The sequence below is a fragment of the Manis pentadactyla genome, chromosome 9, assembly GCF_030020395.1.
Source record: "Manis pentadactyla isolate mManPen7 chromosome 9, mManPen7.hap1, whole genome shotgun sequence".
In the NCBI taxonomy this organism is placed as follows: Eukaryota; Metazoa; Chordata; class Mammalia; order Pholidota; family Manidae; genus Manis; species Manis pentadactyla.
The window spans coordinates 108,913,947-108,940,971 of NC_080027.1; the positions used below are offsets into that span (position 1 = coordinate 108,913,947).

General features: G+C 39.3%; 1 protein-coding gene across 1 annotated transcript in view; it reads left to right on the forward strand.

Annotated features, from left to right (window-relative positions):
* Positions 1-16,795: 16,795 nt before the first annotated feature.
* XPR1 (xenotropic and polytropic retrovirus receptor 1) overlaps positions 16,796-27,025 on the forward strand; it is a 224,565-nt gene continuing 214,335 nt past the window's right edge. The window contains exon 1 of the mRNA XM_036905942.2: positions 16,796-17,041. Within this exon, the coding sequence (XP_036761837.1) occupies positions 16,973-17,041 (69 nt within the window). The 5' untranslated portion in view covers positions 16,796-16,972. The remainder of the gene's footprint in view (positions 17,042-27,025) is intronic.

The window sequence follows — 27,025 nt, forward strand, 5'->3', positions numbered from 1 at the left end:
AAAAGGATAAATGTCTCCTGAGGTGTGAAAATGGGGCCAAAGACGCTGATCCTATGACAAAAGTCCCGTACAATCACACCCCATAGTTGATGGGGATTTGATTTAGCGAAATGGTTTAGAATAAAGCGGCTTTGTAGCACCGGTGGCTTCTGACAGCACAATGTTTTGTGGTGCTGGTGGACATAGAGCATGGAGGCTTGACTGCACATGTTGGCAGTTCCTCTGGTTTACCGAAACCCCTTCCCAAGGACTCTCCTGTCCAGCCAGTTAGGTGCCTGTTTGTACAGGTGCTGGATCAGCTGTTTTCCCTGGAAGTCATCCTCTTCTTGCAGTTTTTCTGCCGGGGGTCATTCAAGGGTGACAAGAACTCTGCTGCTCCTTAAAGGCTGAACCTGTTATTGCTGCAGCTGCCAAAACCTGGCCTCAAAGAGATAGTGATTTGAACCTGGTTCGCTGACTGCTGTCGCTAGACTCCCTGGCACCACCCCGTGTGGGGGAGAAAAAAATATACCTGGTAGCATTCAAGTCTAGGATTGTAATGAAGTTAGTGTGTCCAGATGTATCTTTTTAAAGGGATTAACCCAGTGTTTCAGGAAGTCTTTTGAGGATAATAAATTATTTACTTTTTACAAAGGAAATCTTCAAAGTGCTCACAGAGATTAAATTTTAGATAGGCCGTTTTTGAGTGGGGAGGAGGTAGCTGTTTATGTGACACAAAACACAACCACAGAGGGCCTTTGTTTTCACCTGGGTCCTTAGTGCACACTTCTGATCATGCCAAGGTCCTCTGAGCACACCAATTACACTTTGCTAAGTCTGCTATAAGGAAATTGGATGATGTTAAAAGAAAAAATCCAAAACCAGCTCGGGCTAGGAAGGAGGGATTTTGAAAGGCTAATATTTGCTTTTACAAGATTACATGGTGCTGATAACTCCTTCTGTCATGCAGTTCTCTCCTCCTTTGGCTCACTAGTCTTGAACCATTTGCCAAAACCTCTCTTCACACATTTGATACTAGTCAAACTGGACTCCTTGCCATTTCCTGAACACAATATCTCATAAATATTTATTGAGTCCATGCTATGTGTCAGGCCCTGCGCTATGTATTCTATATAGATAGAAGCTCTTCAAGTTAATCAGTAATTATTCATTCTTTTATGCACTCAAGAAATACTTAATGCACACCTACTATGTGTCGGGCATACGCTAAGCAGTGAGAGTATAGCTATGAACAAGGCAGACATACTCCCTGTCCTCATAGAGCTCACAGTCTAGCAGGGAAACAGAAGTTACACAATAATAAAGGAGGGAAGGAAAGGAAGACATGAGCACATAGAGTGGGAGGTCTCACCCTGAGGGAGGGATGTGTACCCCGAGACATGAAGTTGTTGCAGGAATCAGCCAAATTAAAAGGAGGATGAATGCTGGGGCTGAGGGAAGGGTCTGGAGGAATGGGAACAAGATCAGAGAATGAATGGCACAGTGGTGTGAACTGCCCACTTGATATTCCTGGTTCAGATCCTGGTTTTACAGTTTAACTTCCTCTGTAACTTTGGGTAAATCACTTAACTTCTGTGCCTCCATTTCTTTATCTTTAAATGGGGATAGTAACACTATAGGTTTATTGCCCTAGCAAATGAGTTGCTATGTGGCTGGCACATAGTAAGTATTATATAATGTTCGTTATTTTAGCAAGGAAGTGAAGGTATTTTGAATTCCTCTTTAGCCTAGTGTATAGCATATGAGAAGTACAGAGAAAGCATTGAGGTTAGAAAAACTGATAGAGCTTGAATTAAGAGGGGCTGGGGCAAGGGGAGAACTTGTAAACATGTGAAGGACTTTTTTGATCCATAGCGTAGTAGGAGGTCATTGAAGGGATTTAAGCGAGACAGTGACACAATCAGCTTGTCTGGGCCAAGCTGGCGGCCATGCAGCTACACCAAAGTGTGTGCACTGGCAAGATATCTATGAGGTGGAATTAACAACACTTGGTTTGGGATTGGAAATGTGAATAAGGAAGAGGGATGATTGAAGAATGGCTACCTGGACTAATAAGGAGCCAGGGTACCTCCTATGTCCAAATAACAGGTTCAGGAAGCTGGGGATACACAAAGCTGGTAGGTTTGGTGATGAGAGCTGAGGAAAAATGGATTTGAGGAAGGATGATTTGAAATACAGGTTGTAGAGACTGGGAGAGAGCATTAACGGGGGAAACCAAGGCAGGGTGGAGGACTGGTGAGTTTGGTGATGTGTAATTTTTACCAGCACCCATCTGTGCAGGTGTGAGGTTTTCTCAGCAGCTGTCGGCTCCTCTCAGATGAAAAGAAGATGTAAGCATCTGAGAACTCTAGGATCAGGATAATCAGATGACGATTATAATGGTCCTATCTAACATTTATGGAGGTTTGCTAGGTGCCGGGTGCTGTTGTTAGACCTTTAATGCATTATCTCATTTAATTAGATGCAGGCAGGTCTTGAAGTTGCATGAAAGGTACTCAATAGTAGCACATTGACTAAATGTCAGCAAATAAAAGCTTAGCTCTTTGGCATGTTATTTATATGATTGTTACATATAAATTGTGTTTCTCTGGCTCCACAAATCTAAGGGAAAAATTAGGGTGAAAATAACAGCAATGAAACAATGTCCCTTTGGCTCTGTCCATTTACTCTGAAAAACTCCTTTCTTTAAATTCCTTATTAATTTCCTAAGGCTGCTGTGACAAAGGACCACAGTACTTCCCCCACACGGTTTGCAGACTGTTCTACCTTATGCTTTGTTTCTATCCATTCTTTTGCAGGTCCTGCTTCCTAACCTCAGCTGGGCTCCAGGACAATCACAGTGACAGACGCTCTCTGGGACTTACTCATCCCTCTCACTAACACTGACCTTGAACCGGAGTCCTTGAACCAAACTTGTCAGCCCCACCTCTCTTCTCCCTTGGTCTGATGGCTGTTATGGTGTCCCTTGGTACAAATAAAACCTCCGCTGTATCCAGACATGCCCCCAAAATCAACAGTAATCAGAGAGCCAAGACTACAGTTTCTTATGATATATATTTAAATTAACTTTTTACAAAAATTTATACACAGCATGATGCATATCATCAAAACCTGTTAGATTGAATCAGCTGCTTGAGATCTGAAATATCACCTTCTGTCCTATTAGAAAGGGCTTGCTCCATGCACTTCACATTTAGTTTCTACTCTAGTCCTCTTTCCAAGCGCTCATGAATCCAGGGAGGTTCACAGCCCCTTCTACACAGTTATAGCCTCTCACTGCAGATAACACAACCATGCCCAGTAATATTCAGCTATAGTACATCTTGATTTCTTTTTCTTGTGAGATGCCCAATGATTTAAGTAATTATAAAGGTTTGTACCTAATCCTCATTATGACTTTCACCACAGGGGGAAAAAGGTTGTATTTTTACCTGGGTGTATTCTGACTGTATTCTAACCTGGCTCCAGGTGTGATACCTTTCTTCCCAATGGAAATATCAATCTGAAGTCAGTTAATCAATTAATCAGTCAACACATATTTGTTGAGTGTTTCTTACGTGTCCCGCATTAGCAGAAAACAGACACAAGAAATTGGGCTTTTTGGTAATTATTATTTTAAGCTCTTCAAATGCAGATTACTTATATCATCCAATAAATAAGTACTGAGCACCTACTATGTGTTAGATACCGTGCCAGGCACTGGGGGATTCAGCAGAAGCAAAACTGACATAATCTGTCTTAGAATCTACCATCTGTTTAGGGACCCAGACCCTAACAATTTACAAGTAAATATATATTCACAAATTTTAATAAGAACTGTAAAACAAATGTAAGGGGTGCAATGTATAACAGGGAGAGCCCAAGTTACATTGGGCATGAATGGTCAATGATACTTACACTGAATTTCGAAGGATGAGTGGGAAGGGAGGAAAAGAATATCTCATGCAGAAGAATAGCACATGAAAGAGGTGGAAAAGAACTTGGTGCCTCCGAAAAAGTGAAAAAGGGCTAGAGAAGCTGGAGCACAGAGAATTAGGTGGGAGGGGCGACCAGATGAAAGAAAGAGAGGGCAAGGACAGATCCTGCAGGGCCATGGTAAGGAGTCTGTATTCCATCCTATGTGCATGGGAAGCACTGAAGGATTTTTTTTTTCATTTTTAAATTTTGGTATCGTTAATGTACAATTACTTGAACAACATTATGGTTACTAGACTCCCCCTATTATCAAGTTCCCCCCATATACTCCATTACAGTCACTGTCCATCAGTGTACTAAGATGCTATAGAATCATTACTTGTCTTCTCTGTATATACTGTCTTTCCCGTGTCCCGTCTCCCCGCTACATTATGTGTGCTAATCGTAATGCCCCTTTTTCCTCCTTATCCATCCCTTCCCACCCATCCTCCCCAGTCCCTTTCCCTTTGGTAACTGTTAGTCCATTCTTGGGTTCTGTGAGTTGAAGCACTGAAAGATTTTAAGCAAGAGAAAGGTGTGGTGGCATTTGAGTTTTCAAAGACTGCTCTGACTGTTGTATGGACAATGGAGGAGGCCAGAGGGGGGAGATCAGTAGGCAGCTATTACAGGGAAGGTGAGAGAAGATAGTGACTGATGCTATGGAGACAGGACAAAGCAAACAGATCCAAGAGATCCTTATTTGGGGAATCGAGTCAACAAGTTTCTTTCTAGGAGAATATGAAGAGAAAGTATTAACCAATATAGATCACTGAATTAGGTTCTAGTCCAAATAATCTGAAAGTTAATCACCTGATCAGCACTGGAGTTGCCATTGAGAATCTGCCCCAATGTGTTTCATGGGGTAGACCACTGAGCAGGACCCAAACCCTCAGTTCACGTGCAGATAGGAAAATTGACTTTCATTTCAGTGCTTGTTTTTCCTGGAGCTGTGAGGTCCATTTCAGGATTTCAGGAAGTGAACAAATGAATTTTTTTAAGGCACTCATCAGAAACTGGCTTTCAGAGATACACAGAGAGCAGGAGCAGGAAATGATGGATGCTTTTCTTAAGTAGGCAGTCCCCTGCTCGGTGTCTCCTCCCCCATCCTTTGCTTTTCCCTTGACGTTCACTAGCATGAGCCGTAGGCATTATCTTCAAAATATGCCTTGCCTGCTCAGAACACCCAAATCGACACTCCTTACACACTTCCCATCACACTGACATAACTCTGCTTTCTACAGGTACACCTTTCCTCTTATCTTCCCAGATCTAACTGATTCTTCTCATGGCCTGTTTCCCCTTCCTTTTAACCCAGATCCTGGCTCTCAAAAGACAGCTGGAAAGACAAGAGATGGAATGCACTATGAACTGCTGGAGAGGATTGTTCTCTTAAGTGGTTTTTTTTCTTAATATCAATCCATCACACAAACAAAAGGAACTTCTTCCCTCAGTCAAGACAAAACAACTCTTTGTTTTTAATGGCCAAGTCACAGGCCTTTGCTAGCTTGTGGGGAAGTCTTGTGAAGAGGGGGATCCTGCCTCGGGACCTGGTACCCTGATATCAGGAACACTAAAGACTCCCAAGAGAGGGATACATTTCTGTACCAACCTCTCACTTTCTCTAACCTCTCAACTATGTTAACTGAAAAGAACAGAAATAATACACCCAAATATTGAGAGCAGTTTCTCCTGGATGGTGAGATGGGGGCAGGGGTCTGCATTTTATACTTCTTTGCACTTTTCTGCGTGTTCTAAACTCTCCACAGTTAGTGTGTATACATTTGATAATTAAGAAAAAACTAAAATTAAAGTCAAACATTCTTGAGGCTGGGAATTTTGATTGGATGTACTTGCAACTGAACAGAATACGAAAAGGCTCTTATGTACCCCAGTAGGACTTTTGGCACATTTGATGACAAGACCCCCATTCCCTGAATGCTTCAGACTTTTCTGTGTAGCGTCTACCTTATATCCCTCGCTTACAAGTCTCTCACACGAACTTAAGTTTCCAGCCATCCCAAGTGTTGGGGAAAGAGCCTAGATTCTAACGGCATGTTTTTATAACAGGAATGGATCTGCATGGATCCAGAAATTGTCGTGCTTATCACACCTGGGGGTTGGAGGGAGAGGAAGCATATATTAAAGATTCTATTTATATTATTATGTGGAGTCTACTGTGTTAAGTGCTGTTAAGAGTGAATAAGATAGGAGTGGTTCCTGTCCCTAAGGAGCTAGACGTGATTGAGAAAGGTTATTTCTCCAACTTTAAAGATGTAAGTGTTGGCAGAAAACAGTGATTCTTCTTTTTTGATCAGGACATCTGTGAGACTCATAAAAGACAAAGCTATGTCAAAGTGAGCTACATAATGGCCTAAGGCAATTTTTATAGCCCGAACAAAGAGCCAAAGCTCTTTTAAGTAAGCAGAGCAAATAATCTAAACTGCTATTCTGTAATCACTTTGGTTCAATAATAAAATGAACATATCTTTTACTTTTTCACTCTTTGTCTTGTTTGTTTTGCTTTTTGATTGGGGCTTAAGGACAGATAACAGAAAACCATTGTATCAGTTTTAAGCAGGAAGGACTGGATACAGGGAACTGTTTATAGATTTATTGGAAGGACTGGAGGAATGGGCTGCTGTTTGAGAAATCTGGACGGCCCTAGAGGAACTCCTATCTCCAAGGGATGTTCATTCTTCAGGCTTGGTCACAATACCAACTTGATATCCTATAACTTATGGTTTAACTTAAAATGTGCACCACCTCCAACACAGCAATATGAAATACTAGAGAAAAAGGATAGGGTAAGCAAAGGAAATTTGTTCCCATATGTACAACAAAATGAGGGAGAAAACGGGGTCGCTAGTGCAGCCCTTACTTCTGCATTTGGTCCCACACCCATAGTGAGTATTTATAACTTTCTTCCACTCCTAGCTTGCATTCTTTTTTTTACCTTCAGCCAACACTTCAGCTAGTTGTGCTACACTAGCTGATGGGGTAAGTCAAACTTCTATTTTAAGGGGCCTGAATTCTTGGTGATCCCACCTGTATGGGCTGGTACTTCTTCAAGCAACTTTTACCACTGGACAGAGCAGCACAAAGGGGTGCCTTGGAGGTTCTCCTTATTGTTAGACCTGCTTCTACCCATCCGTTTAATTTGTAGAGGAAGTTGTTTCCCCTTGAAAATCAGGACCAATCACTCCAGCAATACCGACACCTCCTGTTACTTGTATTCAACAAGCAACATCATGAAGAGACAACGTTGGCCAAATGGCTCTCTCAGCTTCCCCTTTAATGGAACCCTTGTTGAGTCTTTGGATGGAAGAAATATTTCTCTGGGTTTTAAAACTTCTCATCCAGCAGAGAACCAAGAATTATGGGAGACAGATACAAAAATGTTATGACTGGGTCCCTGTATGTAGTAGAGAGAAGATACTATCGTTCTACTTCTTGGTTTCTAGGATCATACCATCTGACTGGGAGAAGCAGCACCATACATTGGTTACTGGGTAGAACATTATCTCACTCTATAGCACAGCACTTCAAATACTCAAGAGGGGTGTCTCCTAGCTGGTACCATAACTGAGTCTTCAAAAGGTTATAATACTATTCAGCGAGAGCATTTGCTTGTATGTGATGGGATACACGGTGAGACCAGTGAAATCCATACACATCTTCCCTTCCTTTCACTTCTTTGGTAAATGGAATATTAATGGGACACTGTGGTGGTAAATTAAAATGTTTACAGGCAATATTGTTGATAAAGTCATAGCCGGCAGAAACGGCAAGTCCACGTCTAGAATAACTACCTACTTTGGTAAGGATAAGTTATTTCCTCCCTATATCCCCCGACTCCTATGACGGAAAGAGATCAACGTAATCAACCTGCCACCAGGTATCTGACTAGTTTACCCCCATTCTACAGATGGTATTATATTAGGGACTCAGCATTGGCATCTACTGGCAGGTTAAGCAATCTGCAGTTGAAAGATTAACCTTGGTTAGAGAAAGGTAATAATTTTGAATATTTCATATCCTCTAACTCTGCTACTACACTCCATGAGCCCATTTAATCCATGAGCCCAGTGGCCAAGCCTCAAGGTGGTGGGGGAGAGAGGCTGAGTAACATGCATTAAAAATAATTACGTGTATCTGATTATTGAGTACCTCTTTGGCAATGGCTACAGACAAAGTTCTTAATGTCTATGACCCATTCAGGGTTCTTAGAAAATCTGACTCTGGGTAACTTAAACAGTATTGGATGGCTTAAGGTTGCTCACAGTATCAATATGAAGGCTTGTAAACAAATCTCAGAGAAAAGCAGAGGCCAAGGAAAGCTTCCAGCCAAAACAGAGCAGAGGTCATCCCAGAGAAACCATTAGGTGAAGACCCTGCCTTTGACAGTCCAACTTTGGATATTTGGCCATTTTCACTGCTAGACTCTTAAATCTGCTGCAGCTTCTGAGAATATGCTCTTCCTATTGCTGTATCTCTGAGTACTTCCACATGAGACAAAATTCCTGGCAGGAGCATCCGATTGACCAAATATGAGCCACATGCTTCCTGCCAAAGAGTTGGAATGGGGAGAGCTGCCCCCTTTTAGGCCTAGTGGGAGCTGAGATCTTGCCTCCAATTAAGACCTAAGTGATGAAGGATCCTGCCATCTAAGATCCTGCTCTCAAATCTGGCAAATGTCAGCCATGTGCTCCAAACCTCAGTTTCCTCATCTATACAATGGAAATATACTTTTAGAAATCATTATCCTTTGCTATATTCTAACCTTATATACTTTTAGTCCTTATCCATTGCTATGAGAATTAATATGTGGGAAATGCAATAAATCTCAGTTGTTATTATTATTTTAATTCCATTACTACCTCAATTTTTTCTTCTCTTTCTCCTGAGACAATCTCTGCAATTCCTAACCTTGGATCAACCCAGCTATCCTTTCCCTTACTTCCTGCTCCTGAACTGCAAAGTACTGCTGGAAAACTGATAAAATCATCCCACTTGATTCTATTACAAATGAATAGTTTTCCAAGTTAAGGGGTCCTCAGTGCTACCTGCAGACTGCTTGTCCAGTTCTGCTCCCATTTTCCCAAGCAAGTGGATGAACTTGTCTCCTTTTGAGAGGGAAGAATGAGTTTACATTTAAAATCAAATTTGCTCCCATCTGCCTGCAAACTTATGTATGTCTGCCCCAATTGTTACTATCACCCCCACCCTCAAGTTTCAAATATCAAGTCTCTTCTGCCTTTTCTGGGTCCTTCCTTGGAGCTTTCATCCCTTGATTTTCTGTATCTCCTAGTCCACAGGTTTCTTCCCTGTGGCTTGCATATCAAATGCTGCAGAGAAACTTTTTGACACTCATTCATCCTAGGGCATCACTGCTTCTAGGATTATTTAAATAGAACACTTACTGTTTTTGCAGATTTGATAAATGTACTTTGTAAAATTGAAAGCAACACAGGAAAATACAAGGAGTAAAAATACCTTGAAATGGCTAACCCAGAGGTAACCATTCTGAATAGCCTTCTTGATCCTGTCTCACTATTCAAACCCATGTGTATTTTATGTCTAGTTCTACATAGAGAAAATTTATGTCCCCTTTCTTTCCTACATAATCAATTTTCCTTTCCACACTGAATCATTTCCATTAGAATACATACATGCTGTTATTTCTCTCATCTTTAAAAAAACCCTATGAACCCATTCCAATTCAACTATCACCCTATTACTTTATTTCTCATCACAGAAATATTTCCTGAAAGAATAATCAGTTCTCACTGCACTCGTTTTGTCTCATCCTAATCTCTTCTTCTCGGTCTTCTTTGTGGATTCCTCCTCTTCCTCCCTACCTTTAAGTATTAGGATGCCCCAGGGATCTGTCTTTAGACCTCTTCTCTTTTCTATTTACACTGACTTCCTGGGCAATCTCATAAATATCATTTTCATTCTGTTGACTCACAAATTTATATCTCTAACCAGGGCCTCTCTGGTGTCCTCCAGACTCTAAATTGCTTATTGGACATTTCCCCCTGCATGTCTGACAGGCATCCTCAACATAACACACCCCAAACTGAACTCTCGAGTTCTACGCCCCACTTCAAACCTGCTCCTTCAGTGATACCCCAATCTCATTCTCCTAATTATTCAGGCAAAAGACTTTGGAGTCGCCCTTGATGCCTCTCTTTTGCTCACACCACACATCTAGTCCACCACTAAATCCTGCTGACTCTGTCTTCAAAATATATTCAATTTGCAACTTCTCATCACCCACAGCTAACCAAACCCCCATCATTTTTCCCTTGGATTATTACAGTACTGTTTTTACCAGTGTTGTTCCTAGGTTGTGGGTGGACTTGTTTCCCACAAAAAAGATATGTTGAAATTCTAACCCGCAGTACCTATAAATGTGATCTTATTTGGAAGTAGGGATTTTGTAGATGTAATTAAGTCATGATAAGGTGGTACTCAGTTAAGGTGGCCCTCACCCAATAAGACTGTGGACCTTATAAGAAAACATACACAAAGAGGGAGAACAGTCCTGTGATGATTCAGAAACACAGTGAGAATGTCATTTGGTGATGGAGGCATAGATTGTAGTTATGCGGCTGCAAGCCAAGGAATTACCAGCCACAGTAGAAAATAAGAGAAAGGCATGTAACAGATTCTCTGCTGGAAACGTCAAGGGTGCATAAGCCTGCTGAAAGCTTGATTTTGGACTTCTAGCCTCCAGAACTGTGAGGGAATAAATTTCTGTTTTAAGTCACCCTGTTTGTTACGACAGCCCTAGGAACGAAGTCACCTTGTTTTGTCTTTTTCTCCTGTGAAGACTGTTTTCCACACAGTAAAAATATATGATTTATCTGATTGATGATGTCACTTAAAAACCTCAATTTCCTCAAAAAGCTGAACATCGAGTTGCCATATGATACAGCAATTACACTGCTAGATATATGTCCAGAAGAATTTAATGCAGGGACTCAAGGAGATACCTGTACATCAGTGTTCATACAGCATTATTGACATGTCAAAAGGTGGGAACAAACCAAGCATCCGCCACCGACTGAATGCATTAACAAAGTGTGGTGTATTTTGTTTACTACTAACAAATGGCATACATGGTTATTGTTTACCATTAACAAATAGCGTATTGACCACTAACAAATGGCAGTAGCAAAATATCATTCAGACTTACAAGGAAATGCTGATACATGCTACCACATGGACAAACCTTGAAAAGATTAGGCTAAGTGAAATAAATCAAACACAGAAGAAAAAATATTGCATAATTCCGCATATATGAGGTAACTAGAAAAGGCAAATTCACAGAGACAGAAAATAGGATAGATGTTACCAGGCATTGGGAGGAGGGAGACATGGGGGGTATTGTTTAATGGGTACAGAGTTTCCTTTTGGGATTGTGAAAAAGTTCTGGAAATAGATAGTGATGATGGCTGTACAATAATGTGAATGTATTTAGTGCCACTGACTTGTACATTTAAAATACGGTTAAAATGGACAAATTTATGTTCTGTAGTGTACCACAAGTTTTAGAAATGCATAGGGAAGAAAAGGTGGTTATTACCAAACATAAAGGAAAAAAGACACAAAAGAAACCCCCAAAAAATCTCCAAAGACCTCAATTCACTCTAAGCCAAAGTCTTTACCTCGACCTTCGTAGCCCTAAGTGATTTGGCTGCCAACTACCTGTCTGACCTCATTTCTCTCCTTTGAGTACTCTTTAACCTCACTGGCATCCTTGCTGTTCCTCCAACACATTCAGTACATCCTAATTTCAGGGCTTTGCACTTGCTGTTTCCTCTGCTCTGAATCCTGCTCCCCATCCCAAGTCCCATCTTCAACCCATATCTACATAGTTCTCTCCTTCCCTTCCTTCAGATCTCAGATTAAAAATTACCTTATGAGTAAGGTGACTACCCTATATAAAATCCTACAGCCGTCTTTCTATCCCTTACTCCACTTTATTTTTCTCTATAAATTTATTGAATAAACCATTTGCATGCTGGTCATTTTGTTTATCATCTGTATTTTCCACTTGACAGCAAACTGCATGAGGTCAGCACTTACTTTCATTCACTGCTCTACCTAGAACAGTTCCTGGTAAGTAGTAGCTGGTCAATAAATATTTTGAATAAATATTTATATATATATATATTATATAATATATAAATACTATATGGATAAATATTGAATAAATATTATAACTACTCTTTTGTAACTTGCAAAATACCCTCCATGCTCCAAATAAAGCTCAAGGTGTACTTAATCAGAATTGTTGAAATAAATGTATTTCTCGATATCGCTGAATTGAGTCATTTGAATGTCATTTGTAAATTCTTTGTATTAGTTTTTTTGGGGGAGCGGGGAAGTGTTTAGTGCCTTGGTGCTATTGTTCTAAATATTTTCGGGGTATAGAAATTCTTGAGAAGTGATGTGAACCCTTCCTCCAGAAAAATATTCAAATAGCACACAAAGTTTTGCATGTAATTTGATGGGGGTCATGGATCATCTGAAACCCATGCACTGAACCTCTCCTAGGTCCATAAGTCTATCATATTTTTTTTCCTACATCTATTATATTTTAAATTGGACTGGGCCCCTGTAGTTCAGAATCTGGGCTGTACTAAGAAGCTGATCTTTACCCTGTGACTCTAGCTCACTCAGCTTCAATGGGAGGTGTAGTTTAAGATCGGATCCCTCTGTAAGTCAGTTCTTCCCCCTTCATCATGATCACTAGTCTCACTTGCTCAAGCAACAGTTGACTTTATATTTATCACACATAATTCTAAAATTTACAACAGTTCCTTTGTGGTAAGTGTAATTCTTCCTAAACTTAGAATTATGTGTAATAAATACAGAGTGTTCAGACTCAGCACTTACAAATTTTGAGATAAATTGCTGAGTATACTATTAAACTCTCACTTCTGGTTATTCTAGACATGTGCATAGAATAAATACAATTAGAATATACAAAGACATTCACTGTTCAGCCTTCTGCAGCCCTTTATGCTATCAGAGCCGCTTTCTCTGAGGTTATTAATGACTCTTCAATTGCTAAATACAATGACCAGAGAAGTCAACTTCTCTGTAACATCTGATGTCATTTATCATGCCTCCTTTATGAAACTTTTTCATCTTTTCATGGCTTCCTTGACACTCCTCTCTCATAATGGTCTTATGGCCCACTATTGCCACACCTTAGCCTCCTTCCTTATCCCATTTTCTTTATTAGGCTCACACGAGGATGTTCCCTTGGACCCTTTTCAATTTTCATGTATGCTCCCTCTCTGGGCAGACCCACCAGAAGTTAATTGTTGCCTAAATGTGAATGGTTCCCCAGTCTTCTTCCCTACCTTCTCTTTCCAGAGCTCTAGATCTGTATTTCCACCTTGAGTATGTACTGCAGGTCTCATAGACTCCTAACTATTGAACATAACAGTAATGCCCCAAACCTGCCTTCCAGTTATACCTTATCTCAGTTCATGGCAGCAGCATCTACCCAGACACTAGAGTTAGTCACATGTCACACCTCCCCCATCCATCACTACAATTGGCATAGCTTGTTGCATACACTGTCAGCACAATGTAGTGGGCAGGAGCAAGGACTTTGGAGCTGGATTGCCAGGGTTTATACCCAACTCTACCACATACTAGGTGGGGGAACTTGAGCAATATTCTTAACTGCTCTCTCTCAGTTTACTATGCTCTAAAATGAAGATAATGACAGTGGCTACCTTCTGGGCTGGGGTCCTGGTTAAGGATTAAATTTATAGTAAGTTTATATTTGTAAAGCATTTACAACAGTGTCTGGCATGGAATAAGTGCTACACAGGTGCTTGTTGATACATTGGTCTCTGGCTTGTCCCCACTTTAGTACATCCTTTACACTGCTAACAGGTTTTTGAGGGGCTGCCAATTGCTGAGTAGTCACCCAGAGGCCAGTCACTGTGTTAAGTGCTTTTTATGCAGAATCTCATTTAATCTTCATAATAACCTATCAGAGAGGGGTTATTATTCCCATTTGAGAGATGAAGAAACTGAGATTTTAAGGGCTAGTGTACGTTGCTTGAGGTCACAAAAGTATAAGTGCCAGAGTTGGAATTTTAATTCAGATCTGTCTGTCCCCTGAGCTGGTGTTTAAAACCAGGAAGCCACCCCATACTGCTTTCCCAAGCCGAGCTAGTCACTTACTACTCACACTTATTCAAAAACACAACTCTGCCTATACTGTCATGATCTATTCCTTCACTATCTTGTTCCAACTTATTTTTTTCCTGCAACTTCCCTCCACGTGGACTGCCCTTTCCTTCCTCCTTCCCTCTCTCCCTTCTTTTCTTCTTTCTGTCTTTAGTCTCTTCAACATTTATTGAATGCTTGAATGCCAGGTACCATGCTAAATTGGAGAAAAAAAGAGAAAAGAGCAATTTGCCTTCAAAGAGCTCATATTATTATGAAACAAATTATTATTGACAATATAGTGAGGGGAGTGCAGCGTGGGTGGGAGGGAGTAGGGAGAGTTTCTTTGAGGAGAGAGTTAGCTGCCATAAAGGACATCCCAGACAAACAACTTCTTGCCATTCTTTAAAAATCCTGACTTCTGGCTTCCTGCTTTTGACATGTTTGGGTGTCTTTCTCCCTGTCAGATTGTTGTTTAAGACTGTATTTCAAAATCATCTTCTCTGGGACACTATCCTTTTCTTCCCAGTCAGTTGAATGTTTGTTTCCTTTTGCACATATCACACTGTAGTCTAGCTGTTTGTCTCTCTGCCCGTCTTTCTGACTGGACTGCAAGGTCTTCCAAGGAAAAGACAGAGTCTTATTTGTTTTTGAACTATCCTTCATTTCCAAAGTGGCTTGACTGGCATATCACAGTGCTCAATAAAATTTTGTTAAATGAAGAGCCTATTTACAAAAGAAAGTGTGGGGCACAAGGCCCTTCTGATTCAGCATAAAACTATTCAGATTATTGTTTACAGTATTCAATAGTGCTCTGCATAAAGTAGGTGTTCAGTAAATGGTAAGTATCTGGTGGTTTTATTAGCAAAATAACTGACATAATGGGGATGTCAGGAATAAGGAAACTTATTATTAAATTTCCTTCTGTGGATAAATTAAGATTTTCATGTCCACCTGAGTGTCAGGACTATGACTCAGTCATGAGAAAAAATTAAGAATTGGTGGTTACAGAGCTAATATTGAGGATTTATTTTCTTCTCTGGATTGGACTATGGTTCTAGAATCTTGTGCATAGTTAAGACACCACATATGGCATTGTTGGGAGCAGATGCCATGATCTACAGGAGTTACTGCCAATGGTCTACCACTTTAGACCATATCTGGCTAAAGGCCCAGCAATCTCTTTTGTACCTGCTTCTGGCTCTATCTTCCTAGGTATACCATAAAACCATTTCCTGTGTGGTTGTGTTTCCTTCCTGGGAGCATAGCCCTCTCTTCTTACTATCTCTTTCTCCTGGTAGAGGGGAATTGTTATGGTGGGCAGGGGGATACAGTGTTGTAGTGAGAAGAGTCCTCAATCTTTTTCTTCTCCTTCTTCTCCTTCTCTTCTTCTTCCTTTCCCTCCACCTCCTCCCTTCTTCTTCCTTTTTTTTTGACTCTGATTGCCCTTTCACCAGAGGTTGAAGTTTTGGACAACAAAAATCAGAAAGACTTCTAAGTTATGCCTATTTTCCATTATGCCATATCCCTCTCCTGGGGAAATGATTGCAGAACCCCTACTGGCATGGATTAAGGCAAAGGGAAAGGGGAAAAATACGTGAAGGAAAAAAAAAGCCAACAACAGATGTGTCAGAATACTGTCCCAGTCACAGTAGCCCCCTAGTCTCTTTGGATCTTATCAAAATTGTGAGAATTAAAGGACGAAGTATATGTAATTAGTTTAGTATAGTGTTTGGTATATAGACAGTGAATTCTTAATAAATGTTGTTAGCTGTTATTATCTAGGGCTCCTCTGCTCAGGAAGATCTGGGTTTCTATCCCAAATCGGTTCTTCCAGAACAATCATTCCCACACTTTAAGTAATGTCAAGCTGTGTGAGTGATTTATGCTTCATGCTCTCTGCGGACAGCTCAGCCTGGATGCTGGACCCCTTTCTGATCTGCCTGGGGATAGGATTGCTACCATACCTGTAGGGGCTTCTCTTTCCTCCCAACATTAGTTGGCCTCTCAATTCCATTCCTAATCCCCAGGGAGCTTAGTCTCAAGTCCAGTTGGTACCCCCGACTCCTGATTTGAGTCCCGGTGTTGTGACTGGCCTTTCTGGTAACCCTGGGACTAGATCATTACATTGAAATTCAGAAGCAGCATGCAGTTTTGGGCACTGACGTCTTTAATTAACTTCAACAAGCATTCTGAGTACCTATAGCATGTAAAACACAGTTCCTTTAAACATATTTGGCCCTTAACTATTTAGTCTGTTTCCTTACTCAATTTGATTAATGCTGATCCATCCTTAAGGATTTTATGAAGAACAAATATTAAAATGGAAAGATATTTGCCCAATTCTTGGCAAATATAAACGTCTTGTGTGGATTATTGTTGCTGTAGTATTAACATTAATTGCAATAGCAGCACTGCTGCTTCCAAGGCAGGCGGCAGGGAGCAGCTGTAAGGCCAACGGGAGCCTGACGTAAGAGGTCAGGGGAGGTACCTCCAGTACGTCCGGCCCAGAAAGGGCGGAGCCTTGAGGAATGTGCCCAAGTTCCGCCTCTTACTCCGCCCCCTTCGTCCGTGCAGCGTAGGCGGTTACCATGGCAATGACGTCTAGAGGGCGGGGCGGGGCGGGGCTATGGGGAGGAGGAGGAAGATGGCGGGAGGGCGGCTCTGAGGAGATCTCGGCGGCGGCGGAGGAGGAGAGAAGCGCAACGCCGCACAGCGCCGGGGCCCATGTGGGGAGGAGTCGGAGTCGCTGTTGCTGCCGCCGCCGCCGCCTGGAACTGCTGGACCCGAGTGGGAGTGAGGGGAAAACGGCAGGATGAAGTTCGCCGAGCACCTCTCCGCGCACATCACTCCCGAGTGGAGGAAGCAATACATCCAGTATGAGGTACCGGCGGCGGCCCGGGTGTGGGGGAACTCGGATGGGACACCCTCTCGTCAGTCCCGACCTCCACTGCCGCCTTCCGCCCCTGCTGCGTCCCCGCTCCCGGGCGGACTTTGACCCGGTGCCGCGGGGAGCCACTGCGGCATCCCCGCCGCGGCCGGCCCGCCCGGGCACCGCTGACCTTCCCCTCCCCCGCGGCCCCGCTGCCGCCGGGGTAACGGATATGCAGGCGGCGGGCGGGAAGGGAGGGCACCGCCGGACCGGGGCAGGGGAGTGCTGCTGGAGGGAGAGCCGCAGGTGGGGGAGCCGGCTCTGAGGGCAGCCCGGGGTCGCGGCGGTTCAGCGCTGGTCCGCGCCTCCCCGCTCACCCTGACCTCTCGTCCCCACCCCGGGCAAGCGCCCACTCGCCAAGGTTAGATCTCGTTTCTCTGCTCACCTCTCACCGAGGAATCCTTTTCCGAGATAAGCCCTTCCAGTGATTTCCTTCATTCCACGGAGCCCTTCGGCTTTGCCCCACTTGCCCACTGTTGACAAAGGCTTTGTAGCAGGATTGAAACTTGATTTAAATGTGTGTCACATTTGCAACTGGTCTTTTTACCGATTGCATGGAGTATTCAAAGTAATCACACCTCTGGTTTTGGCTCTTCTGTTGTTTTGAAATAGAGTGAAGGGGGAAGGAGAGGAAGGAAGACATAGAAGAGAATTATTAAAATTTTTAGGTTTTCTTTCCCAACATTTTTGTTAGCTAGGTAGAGAAGTACTATATTGTAAACAGTGTACTTTTAAAACATGTCTGTGTATTACAGAAATCATGGCCTCACTTACCCCCCCCCCATTACTGTTATAACAGTTCTTTGAGGGTATTTAATAGATAATGGTAAGGACTTACATTAATACAGGGAAAAGTAAAGATAATGAGCCTATACATATATTCAGAATGCAAGATACCTGAAGGGCTTTAAGCATTGTGTAGTTTTTTCTCAGTAGCTGGCCATTGAGCTCCTGGATAGAGAAAGACTTAGATCTGTAACCTCCAGGAATTCACACCTATGTATATTCAGGAACAAAGAGTTTAAAATCAGTATGACCACAAACCTGGTAGCTATATTTTATGAATTAAGGTATTTTAATTCTCTATTTAATTTCTCGTTAAGTTCACTGGTAGGATGTTTAGGCAATAGTACGAGTTTCTTTATTCATATAGTAGTTGTAATAATTGAAGTTGAATAAATGAAGAAGACAGAGGGATGTAGGTTGGTTAGACAGAACCTTGAAGATTTGTCAAATAATTCACCTTCTAACTTGCAGTATTTGATTATTGTCAGAAATGAAAGGCCTAGAATTATTAATACTTTCTTGTCACTTAATTTTCTTACAGTGTTTTGTGGCTACATTTTGTGAGAATGAAATAAGGGACTACCTTTTTAGCCTGTGGAGTTTTTGATTTATTGTTTCTAATAACATTCAGTCAGTTTTAAAACCCTGGCTAGAGTCCAGATGATGTTTTTTATTGAAAGGAGGGTATTGGTCTTTCATCTCTCTAGTAGTAATTTTCAGCACCACTGCCAGTTCTTCATAGAGGCATAGGACACAGCATGCTGAAGCAACATCTTATACTCATTATATGTAGTATGGAATGCTTGATTTGGGAGAATAGTGGCTGGTTGTATGCTATGATTCATTTGAAATAATATAGCATTTAACTGTTTGATAAAATTGTATTAATTGTAATATTGGGCTGGAAGGGGAAGCATAAGACTTAGTTTGAAAATGCAATTACCTCTTGATTTATAATGTCAGCTTTGTGGCTGGAGTAACCACAGTAATTCTGGGACTCCTCATTCAGATACTCTACTTGGATACTAGTCCTAAATAGTTACTCTAGGTTGGTCACAGGAACCAAATTCCTGAGCATATGTGTGACTGCATTATCTTTCCCAGGGCAATTATAAGTTATTTTTTGACAAATTCATTTTCTGTGGGTAATTAACATTTTATTCTGCAGGAGATCCCTACTATGTGACTACTATGTGAGATCCTGTCCTGGAATAAGCTTTTTGTTTGATAGGCAAAGTTAAATGAGGGGCGGGTACTTTTCTTTGTGAATTGGAGCCATTAAGGACATTTTTTTGTAGAGTTGAGATCTGTATTGTATATTGTTTCTCAAGAGCTGGTCTGTTCCTTTAAAAATTCTTAAACAGGCATAAATAAGAGTCTTTAGAGTCCAGGAATTTGGGCAGTTTAAAAACTGGGGAAAAACATCATTATGAAGATACTAACCTTTGCTAGAGACAAGAAACTTTTCATAATGCAGTAATATGTAGTTTCTCATATATGAAGCTGATTTCAAAACACTATTAGTAGAACAGACACTTGAATTTGTTTTTCAAGCACTGGTGGTGAAATTTCAGTGTACTATCTCTCATTTATAGCTGAGGGTGCTGTCTACTGCTGTGGACCACTATGAACTGTTTAGCTTCTTTGGTTTTTATGTCATTTCACGATATTAAATTTTACTTGAAATAGCATTAGATAGAAGCAGAAAATTTTGTTATACATCTGTAATTATATGTATTATTGTGTGTATACATCACTCAGTAAGTGCCAATTCTTCCATATGTTAGCCAAGAGACCCTTAGGACAATCTTTTTGTGTTTTCAGGGCTCCTTTCTCTTCCATAAAATAAGAATGTAGAGCCAAAGCTTTTCAAGGTCCATTGTAGTTCATAGGTTTTTTAATTTAAACTTTTAATGGTTTTTATTCCTTGGATTGTTAAAATTATTATTAGTGATCATCAATATCCTGAAAATTAGAGTTTCTAATTAAAAAATGTGGAGTTCATAGACTCAGTGTTCATAGGCAGAATAATAGAGCATAAAATAGAGCAACATGGAGAAACCATATAAAGAAAATCTATTTGGTTCATTTGTGAATAGTTTTTACAAAGAATAAACACAAATTAACAGATTAATGTCTGTTTCCAGTAATTTACTTGACTGTAAATCTTGGCATATAAAATAGAACATCAATAAATCTTTATATAAGAACACTTATTTTGATTTAGAATCGGTGATTGTATATTTTAGAGCTCTGTAATTAATTAATCACAATTAACTTAGATCAGTTCAACCAAATAGACTAGTATGATCATGTTAATATTTTACAGCATAATTTAGCAAAAGAAGCAAATATATTTGGTGTCTTAGGCTGCTGACTTGTAATTCTTCCCTAGGGTCCTGTGCTGCTTTGGTTTCTCAGGAACCAGGAATGTTTTTTTCCAGTGTATGTTATATTGTAGTTTTGTAAGATATTAAGATAATGGGTTATCTAAATTTCAGGATTTTAGAATTTAAAGGGAATTTAGAGATTATCCACCTCCTTGATTTTTCAGGCAAGGAAACTAAGGTCCAGAGAGGTTAAGTCACTTGTCGAGGATCATATATAGATATCCAGTCTCTTGAGCACAGATGTCTCTTAAACATTGGGAGTCAGGTCACCCTAGCTGTGTGGCCCTGATGAAATCACTTCCTCTTTCTGGGCTTTAGGTTCTCTATTTGTAAAATAAGAGAACAGGGCTTGATGGTTTCTAAGCTCTTAGCCATATATTTTCTAAGGACCCATCTGGCTCTAAATTTCTCTGTGTTTTAATGGTTTAATTATGTTTGATATGAAGAGGACAACTTAAAAGACTATTATTAATAGCATCCTTTTAAGTTAAGAGTGTTCTTTCAAAAATTTTGATGATATTTTTTAATCATATTTTAATATGATAAGCTGACCGAATAAAATTGTTTTATTAAACTTAAATAAATAAAAAATAATAGTCCTGGATTAATTTTTTGTTGCAGATTTTGGGAAAGGAGTCTCCATAAACTGCACATCCTTTATTTTCCTGTGTAAGGAAATATTACCATGAGATTATTGTGATTTTCATTTCTAGAACTCTCCCACGAGAACACTTGTGTTGCAGGCTTCGATTTCCCAAAGGTATTATGTTGATTAGTTAGGGCTAACTTACCTTGCTGGAACTTGTTTGAAATTTCCAGTTTGGCCACCCGATGGAGCACAGACCACTTTTTCTTTCAGGCACTTCTGCAAATGGAAGTACAGTACAGCACATTTAAGATAATAGTTGTAAATGGTTGTGTCAGTAAGATGCCTGGCATTTACAAGTGTTTCTTAAATGAGTGAATGAATGTTGTATAAGACAGGAAGATGTTACTGTTTTTATAATCTTTGTATAATAAAGTATGTTAGGGTGAGTATCCTGGAAAGACTGTACTTGTCCATTCATACCCAAAGGTTAGTTTTGGATCAGCTTTTGGGTGAAGGCCCAGATCATAAGAACCTAAGAATCTTATTTGACCTGGGTGACCATGGAAAATTAGTCCTGGCTTCAAACCCAGTCCTAATCTGGAAAGCATTTGAGAGACAGATTGAGTTGTGCTGGCAAGGGGTTTCAAGTATATTTGTGTCATAGCCCCCTAAAAAGAGTACCCAAAACTCCCATGGAGTAAGAGAAGATCTTATTAGAACTGTTAGTTATATTCATTTTAATGCATAAGAGAAGGAAGAAATAAACTTTTACTAATATTTAGTAAATGGATTGATGTGGTAACCTTATTTAGGAGGTATTCTGAGGGAAAGAGGATGGGTAATAGTTTTCTCGCTCATTTACTTTCAGCAAATAGTTAATCCAGTTTATGGATGCATAGTTAAATTAATTGATGGATATTATCTAGTTTTGACTAAACCAACCCTTATAAAATGGATATGACTTAAGAAGTCTCTTGTAGAGTGGCCTCAACAAAATAACAATAATAAAGCACATGTGGACAACAGGAAAGTAGCAGCACTGACAGTTCTACTTCTTGTACTAGCTTTTTGTCAGCCATATTACAGATGAAAATAGTACTTCAATTGACCTGACAAGAATTTTCCAAAAAATTTCAAAATAATTAAGCTAACTCTTTGAAGTAAGATTTTACATCCACAATGAACTGGATCCTAAATATATATTATACATCAAGTGTTCTGCCTTTATGAAGTCTATTTTCCAGTTTATAGCCATTATAATCAAGATCAAAATCAACTAAATCCTGAATTTGAACTAGATTTATAATCAAGATCAAAATCAACGGAATCCTGAATTTGAACTAGATCTTTGAAATACTATATCACAAAATGTTGATCAGCCCTGCTGCCATGGTGTCCTTCTTCAATGAACATGACTGAGAGCTGCTGGAAAAATGTTATTAAAGATTTTACAAAGATTTTAAAAGATAATGAGGCTTTTCAGTTATGTTATTTTCTGATAGTTTTGTTATTGATGAACATTTCTTAGATTGAAAGTATTTTTATACATAAGTGAAAGGTAAAAATTATTTTAAGTATTTAATTGTCTCATCTTTTAAAAACTTATAAAGTTCTATTTTATAATGTACACAGTTGTGGAAGGATATACTTTATAAATAAACATATATTGGAAATGCATAGTAAGCCTTTTTTTTTTTTTTTTGATAGGGATGTGACATGAAAAAAGTTTGAAAGGCTATGCTCAAATTGTACAGTTTAACCAAAGCTGATTTGTGGATTGCCTGGTGCTGAACTGACCTTTGGGATTAAGAGAGTGTAAAAATTTCATTAGGTTCTTGCCCAGTCGTATTGCCTTTTCAGGTCTTTTCATTGCCTACTAATTGCTGAAAGAAGCCAGGTAGACAAAGCTTGTGAACAAATGCCTTAAAAAAAATTATTCATTCATTCAACAAATACATATAGGGATTCTTTTATATTTTCTGTAGGTGGATTTGTCATTAAATTATGTCATTAAATTTCATTATATTAACAGTAGAACAAAAGCTAGTATTTTTTGTTTTTTTTTGTATTTCAGTCAAAGTAATTGTTGTCAAAACTAAAAATAGTGTAGAAAGAGAAGAGTGCAGATTGAGGACTTGGAACATTGTTGAAAATTTGAATCATTTGTGTAAATAATATGGCAGACTTTTCGAACTTTTTATGTTATACACCTTTAAATAGAATTTGTTTATAGGAGGAAATTTAGTTCTCTTCTCATTACCAAGCACGTATGGTTATCTACAGGGACTAATTAGAAAATCCTTAAAAAGTTATCTGTTTATTAGAGGTCAGAGGAAAAGTATAATTAATCTGCTGTAAGCATAACTTAACAATTTCCATATTCTCTGTACAAGAGGAACAATGTGTTAAGAAAACAGTCTCTTATTTATTGATGATGACCTGCAATAGAAAGGTCATAGACAAGGACTGAGGAGATAAAAGCCCTTACTTAGGTCCATTTCTGTCACTGTCTATTCATAAGTATTTAGTGAATAAGTAAGAAATTTTTTCTTTTTTTTTTTTTAAATTTTATTTTGATATTGTTAGTGTACAACTACTTGAACAACATTATGGTTACTAGACTCTTCCTATTATCAAGTCCCCCCAACATACCCCATTACAGTCACTGTCCATCAGCGTAGTAAGATGCTATAGAATCATTACTTGTCTTCTCTGTATATACTGCCTTTCCCGTGTCCACCCCCCACATTATGTGTGTTAATCTAAGTAAGTAATTTTTTGAAGATTGAAGGGGTGAGATATAATCATTCAAGAAAGTGGGAAGCTTTTAGATTATTGTGTGTTATTTATTTAGGCTAAAATTGGTAAGGTTGTAATTCACAGAGTAATTAACATGCTTTGGGTACTTTGTTTATACCTTACAGCCGTGGTTCTTAAATTTTTGGTTTTGGGACCACTTGAAACTCTTAAAAATTATAGAGGGTGTCAGTGTCTACTCATATATGTTGTATTAGAAATTCAAACAGAAATGTTTAAAACACAAGCACACACAAGCACATTTTTTACTAGCCATTAGAGATATGACATCATACTTCATGTAGACTCTGGAAAACTCCACTATGTACTCATGAAAGAAGGAGAGTGAAAAAAGCAAATGAAGTTGTAGTATTATTAAAATAGTTTTGACCTTTTGGGATCCCCAAAAGGGTTTCTGAGAATTGCTGCCTTAGAGCACAGAACCCCTTTCAGAAAGTTTGGAGCTGGCCTGAGAACAAGCTCACTAGTTTAGTTAACACATGCAAGGAGAATAAGATAATCTCCATGCGTGAGAATTGACTCCCTCACTGCAAAGGATGATAGAGGAAAGAAAGTTGGCTTCCCTGGGATGCCCAGTTCCATTTTCTTTTAACGGGAATGTGATCAGCTTGTCATTAAGGAGAAAAGGAATTAACATTTACTGAGCAGTTAGGCACCTGGTGTCCGGTGCTTTACATATGTTGATCTCACTTAATATTTGCAACAGTTTGGCAAGATAGATGATTTTATTTTCTCCTTTTGAAGAGGAAATTTAGGCTTAGAGAGATGAATCAATTTTGTTCATGGCTATACACCTGATAAGTAGTAAAGCCAGAATTCGAAATAAAATCTGCCATATTTAGTATCTCTTGCTTTTATATGGGAATTGTAATAAGTAACAACAGTGGTGGTGGTAGCAGGGGTAGTAAGAACAACTGTTATTTTTTGAGTGTGTACTGTGTCGGGCACTGTGGGAAATATTTTAAAAACATTTTCTCTTTGTAGCAAGCTGATAGGTAGGTTGTTAGCTCTGTTTATAGATCGGGGAAACTGAGTCTTAGAGCCATTAAGTGACTGATTATGTTGATTTTGGTAATTGTGAGTAGCAGAGTTGAAATTGTAAGAAATTCTGCTCTTAATTTCTGTATCATACTGTTTTATGAAAAATTATTTAAACAGGTTCATCCATTTATACATATAAAATTTAGGTGTGGTCTGACCTGTTCTTCAGCACCTGCTGAAGTAATGACTGGTCTGTTTTTAGTCCAGGTCTCAAGTCTGCGTGGTTTGGAGGTCAGAGTTCACCTCTGTTAATTTATATTTTCCTCAAGATTATTAGTGTAATTATTATTAGATAGGCAGCTGGTAAAAAAGAGGACCTTGCGAAGGTAAGCCAAAGAGATAAAGATAATGATATGTAGTGATATGTATAAAAAGAGGAAGATAAAGAAAAGTGAACATAGCTGTGGCCATGGGTAGCATTTGGCTTCTGGATCATACACAGATCATGGAATGTTAGACCTGTAAGGAATTTCAGAGATTATTTAGACCAGTTCCCTTTTTTACTTAAATGGGAAATGATATCCAGAGAGGTTAGTGATTCAAGTCACTTGGCTTGGTTAGTGGTTGGGTTAACTCAATGACCGATTCATTCTATTGCTTATTGTTTTACATCACATACTAGTATGTTAATAATGCATACAGAGAACAGACTTTGAAGACATACTGCCTAGGTTCATATTCCAGCTCACAATTTACTAGCTGAGTGATCTCAGGCAAGTCACTTAACCTCTCTGCACTTCAGTTTTCTCTTTTCTAAAATGAGGAAAATAATAGTAGTTATAGGATTTTTGTGAGGATTAAATGTGTTGTAATGTGAAAATTTCTTAGAACAGTGCCTTCCACATGGTTAGAGCTATACATCTTTGCTACTGAAATTATTTATCCTATAGGGTCCAGTGGTATTAGATAATGTTAGGTTAACAGTATCTTTGTGAGGGAAACTGAGCCTCAAAGCTGTTCTGGCCTTGTCCAGTTGAGGTTTTCTTGGAAAATGGCTTTGTTGATTTTAGCTATTACTCTTGTTATTTATGATATTTATATTAATAAATTGTCTTTAACCTTTATAAATATAGAGTAAGAAAACCAGGGGGGAACAATTATGTGGTTTTGAAATAAATCCCTGGTCACTTATAACTTGTATTCATTTCACTTATAGACTGTGTGTATTCTTTCTATTTTATTTTTTTTAATTGGGGTGAAATTCACACATGTATTCTTAAGTATATCTAAATAGCTTACACGGTTTGTTTGAGATTTTAATGGGTATCTGGTTTTTGTTCTTTAAAATTTTTTAATGAAAATTAATTTCTAATACTAAAATTGTTTTCAGAGTTGAAAAAGACCTCAGCCTCTCCATGACCCCATACACACCATGTGCATTAATCATGATACCCCTCAATCCCCTTGTCCCTCCCTCACCCCCCTCCCCTTTGGTAACTGCTAGTCCCTTCTTGGAGTCTGTGAGTCTGCTGCTGTTTTGTTCCTTCAGTTTTGCTTCATTGTTATACTCCACAAATGAGTGAAATCATTTGGTATTTGTCTTTCTCTGCCTGACTTATTTCACTGAGCATAATACTGTCTAGCTCCATACATATTGTTGCAAACGGTAGGATTTGTCTCTTATGGCTGAATAGTATTCCATTATGTTTATGTACCACATCTTCTTTATCCATTCATCTACTGTTGGACACTTAGGTTGCTTCCATTTCTTGGCTATTGTAAGTAGTGCTGCAATAAACATAGGGGAGCAGATGTCTTTTTGAATCTGAGAACTTGTTTTTTTTGGGTAAATTCCTAGGAGTAGAATTCCTGGGTCAAATGGTGTTTCTATTTTGAGTTTTTTGAGGAACCTCCATATTGCTTTCCACAATGGTTGAACTAGCTTACATTCCTACCAGCAGTGTAGGAGGGTTCCCCTTTCTCCACATCCTTGCCAGCATTTGTTTTTCCTAGTCTTTTGGATGTTGGCCCTCCTATCGGGTGTGAGGTGATATCTCATTGTGGTTTTAATTTGCATTTCCCTGACAATTAGTGATGTGGAGCATCTTTTCATGTGCCTGTTGACATCTGAATTTCTACTTTGGAGAAGAGTCTGTTCATATTTTCAACCCATTTTTTAATAGGGTTATTTGCTTTTTGGGTGTTGAGGCGTGTGAGTTATTTATATATTTTGGATGTCAACCCTTTATCGGATCTGTCATTTACAAATATATTCTCCCATACTGTAGGATGCCTTTTTATTCTGCTGATGGTGTCCTTTGCTGTACAGAAGCTTCTTAGCTTGATGTAGTCCCACTTGTTCATTTTTTATTT